General features: G+C 40.9%; 1 protein-coding gene across 1 annotated transcript; it reads right to left on the bottom strand.

Annotated features, from left to right (window-relative positions):
* Nucleotides 1–1,140: 1,140 nt before the first annotated feature.
* On the bottom strand, nt 1,141–3,601 carry GLIPR1 (GLI pathogenesis-related 1; the record flags this gene model as incomplete). Its single annotated transcript, XM_008949844.1, has 4 exons — nt 1,141–1,367; nt 1,456–1,482; nt 2,688–2,770; nt 3,489–3,601. Coding segments are annotated over 4 exons (450 nt in total), but the record flags the coding sequence as incomplete, so codon positions are not given.
* Nucleotides 3,602–4,074: the final 473 nt, after the last annotated feature.

Here is a 4,074-nt window from a genome sequence, read left to right as displayed (position 1 = left end):
TGTTATATGACATAGACTATCCCTCTAGTCCGTTCAGGTCAGCTGTCCCAGCTGTGTCCCCTACCAGCCACCTGCCCACCCCCAGCCTACTACTCGCTGTTGTTACATATAAAAAATAGCAGCCGACAAGAACTGACAGTTGTGATATTAAACATGTATCTTCTTAAATGGTGACATTCTGAAGCATATGACAACATATGACATTTTTATTCTGTGGGATGCTATACTGCTTCAGAGCTGCAATGTGCCTCAGATTTTGAGCCTCAGATTTTGAGTCACTGTGTTCTCAGAGCATCAGGGCTAAGATAAAGGAGGAGAAACTGCTTTAAATATTGATATCACAGTTGCGTATTGCTAATATCAGCCACTATCTCAACTTGAAAGATGGGTTTGTTTCCCTTACCAAGGGAACAAGGGCTAAACGTCTCTAAGAATAAACTGAACCCATCAATGGTTTGGGCTGAGAGCTTCCATTTGTGAACCAGAATCTACCCTGGGCCAATTTCATCTTCCCTCTCCTGTTTCTCCTCCCTGCTCCCTCCCTTCCTCTGCCTGTGAACTCAGCATGGCTGTCATCGACTCCATTTCAGATTTTTGTCACCATCTCACATCCTAAAATTACGCTTTCCCCTTTGACACCCCATCTTAATCCTTGCTTTGCCAAATTTCCTTGGTACTGCTCTAGCTATGGAGGACAAAGATTAACTCTGAGAGGAGAACAGGATAATACAACTGACAGTAGAGTAACTTTGATGGAGACTGATACACACAGGCTAAAAATAGTAAAGCATAAGTTTTATTCGTTCTGTTCAAAAAAAGAAATACATATAATTAAATCACCATTACCTGGGGAAAAAGATGTCTGGGATAATTGAGGGTTAATGGAGATGAGTTATTTTTTCTTTTGGATACAGTGTGGCACTTTAGACATGTTTTTGTTGTGCCCCAGGTTTCCAGGAGGCTTCATGGCATATATAGTAATATATAGTCTATGTGGTCCCTCTAGCAATCTACTCCTGAGCCAGAGCTAAGAGGCTCACACAGGCACAGAATTGTGTTGCAGCTACTGCCAAAAATTATATTATCTCTATGCACAGCCACTTGCATCTTGCTTTGAATTAAATGCCTTTTCTATGATCATCACACATAAAAAAACCTGTGTGGAAACAACTGCTGTACTAAAAGAACAGCACCAGTACTCAATACCAAAAATAGTGGCCTTAAAATCGAAACACTGAGACAGTATTGGTCACACGAGGGGCGCGGATGCTCAACGGGTGGGATGTACGGTGGTGTGGGGGGCCTGGGGGGCCGGGGCCACGCTGGCTGGGGCCGTGTATCCCAGTCCGGATACCAATAGGCATAATCTAAACAACAGTGAAGAAACAGGTATTAACACTCACCAAACTTAGCCATACTTTGTAGGAAAGCAATTAAGAACAATTTGGAACGTACTTATCAACTTTTCACGTTCTGTATTTTCTGTAAAGAGATCAGAAGATGAAATAAATGTAGTATCATTCAGTGGTGGTTCTTAAAGTAAAGAAGTAAGTCATTGCTAGTGCCTGGCTGATGGCACTGACAATGCCAGTCAGTGTCTAAAACATCCTGCAAGGGGGAATCAGGCCAGTAACAGGAGGTTTCCAACTGGTGTGGGGCTCATATTTTTTACTGAATTGAAAGAGAAGCAAAAAAGAAGGAGATTAGGAAGAATTTTTGTCAGGGGGAGGTGGGAGCAGCTAGATAAATCTGCTGAATTTATCACAGAAGTGCACATTTACTAAGAGCTTTGAGGTACTTGCAGGATTGCCTACCTGCATCCCACTGGAATTGCTGATTTGCACTATCGGAGAATATGGTAAAATGAGTTTTGGGATCTAGCACTTTAATTTTAAAAGCTCTCTTCCTCCTCTTCCTCCCCCTAGTCTTTTAGATGTTTATAGTTTTTCTGTGATACATCACTCTGAGATTTCAAGATGAGTTAGCCAGGGTATCACAGAAGGAAATAAAGGTACCAAATGCTTAATTATTTCCACAGCTGAAGCTATGTAGATCCTGCATAGTAGAGACCATCCCCATTAAACCTCTCTATAAAATTAATATTTAAGACATTGGTGTATGTCCTTTAATCTCTGTTTATTTAAAACACTATTTCTGACTAGTTTGGGACTAAGTGTAATGTCGTAAAGGTCCACAACCACAAACTGCTGTGGAAAAGCAAGCTCTCACTGATGTGTTTCAGAAAATTGTGGAAGTTAGAAGTGTACTTTTCAGTATAGTCTTATTATGGTTTCAGAACTATGGTTGTCTGGAGAATTTGATAGGACATGCTAAACAAGCAAGAAAGCTGAAGTTAAATATACTATTTGTCATAGGAAAGAAGAACCAGATGGGGAATATTTGTTGGGCTAAAGTTTTAGTATTTGACTTCCTGATCAAACAAAAGGTGGAAAGTAGTCTAACTGATACTTCTCCCCATAAACTCTGGCTTCTACCTCTGAGACACTTCAACAGGCAACTATTTCAATTCCTTCTTAGACTATTCTCACTAGAGTTTGATGCTGTTGCCGTATGGCCGGTTATGGACCCACTGTGTACTTAGTGCAAATTTACTCCTTTTATTTCCACTGATAATTATGCCACTTTAATTTCTATTCCATTTTCTTAGCTGATCACTTTGTTCTTACCACAAAGTTTGTCTATGCACTTCTCATTACTGCATCCACTGCATGGCTGTCCTGCTTTATACGGTTTTCTTGGGTAATTCCCCCTGCAAAGCAAAACAATAGTATTTTGTTAGCTCAGATGTTTGAAAAGCAATTTAAACACATGGTTTCATCAGACTGTGGGAATAATTAATCATGAAAAGCTGTTGTGGAGGGGGTTAGCGTTAGTTCTCACTGTCACATGGTGACTCTTGCCACTTGAAATGAATGTGGCTTCTCAGGCACTACTGTATCACTCAGTGCAAGCATGCAAAAATTGGCCTCTAGTTCCTCATTACCTACCCCACCTGTTTTTTAAAAGCAAATTTGTAAAAGGTAAGTCCAGAAATTGCAAGGTATGAGACAAACTAGATTGCTGCCTTACTTTTATTTCTTTAATTAAAATGTCTTGGTTGAAGTTCAGGTGGGATCATAGAAAGATGTAATTTTTCTCAACCACACAGCTTGCACCTTCCCCACTTTTCCTGCAGAAGCTGCAATCAAAACAGATTTTACTCCACCATCTTGGTTATGGTGAGTGCTCTCAGCTATGATCTGCTTGCCTGCTTTTTTAGAGAGGGATTTTCTGCAGCTCCAGCTATGTCCAGCAGCTTCTGTTCTCAATGGCTGGGGGAATTCTCCCTCAGAATGGTAGCATGCGGATATAGCTTCTTCTGATACTTGTTGCAACTGCTCCCATCATTTTTGGCATCTGATATCAGGTCAGTTACATGATATTTAAAAAAAAAAAAAACAAAACCGGAAATGCTGTCACTAACTTACGCTGGTCCATAGTCACAAACAAAATGTGCTGCTTTGAAGAGTCCTGGAAAATTTTCCACCGTATTGCAGAAGTGAACTGCACAGCCAACTTTGTAACTCTCTGCCCAAACAACCTGAAGGGCAAAGGGAGATATGTAATGCACCTGTTCAAAGACTGAAAAAGCAACAGCACTAAGGGAGGAAGCAGAAGGAAAGGATTTTGTGGAAGTTTAAAACTGCTGACACAGGAGGAACACCAACAACCCAAAGGTCTGCTGAGACAAAATGGCTGATTGATAGATGTTTCTGCATTTATTATCTAGCTCCCCTGGAAACATGATATTGTCAGTGGATAATGCCTTTCCACCATTTCTGGAAATAGGACTTGGACATCTGTCCTGGTTTGGGGTAAACAGATCTGGTTCTGCTCAATGATTTCACTTTTTAGCTAAAGCTCTTCTAATTAACTGCTCTGTCTGAAGTTAGCAGCGTTTTCATAAACTATCTGGCTGTAGCAGTGATAAGACTTCATGTTTAGAGTCACTGCCAGGGGTTGGTGTGCAGACCAAAGCCAATCCTAAGCCTGGATCCCACATGGAGGGGGGCA

The sequence above is a fragment of the Merops nubicus genome, unplaced genomic scaffold (assembly GCF_000691845.1).
Source record: "Merops nubicus isolate BGI_N331 unplaced genomic scaffold, ASM69184v1 scaffold6251, whole genome shotgun sequence".
NCBI lineage: Eukaryota > Metazoa > Chordata > Aves > Coraciiformes > Meropidae > Merops > Merops nubicus.
The sequence above is the reverse complement of the archived record's forward strand: the minus strand, read 5'-3'. Positions and strand labels throughout refer to the sequence as shown.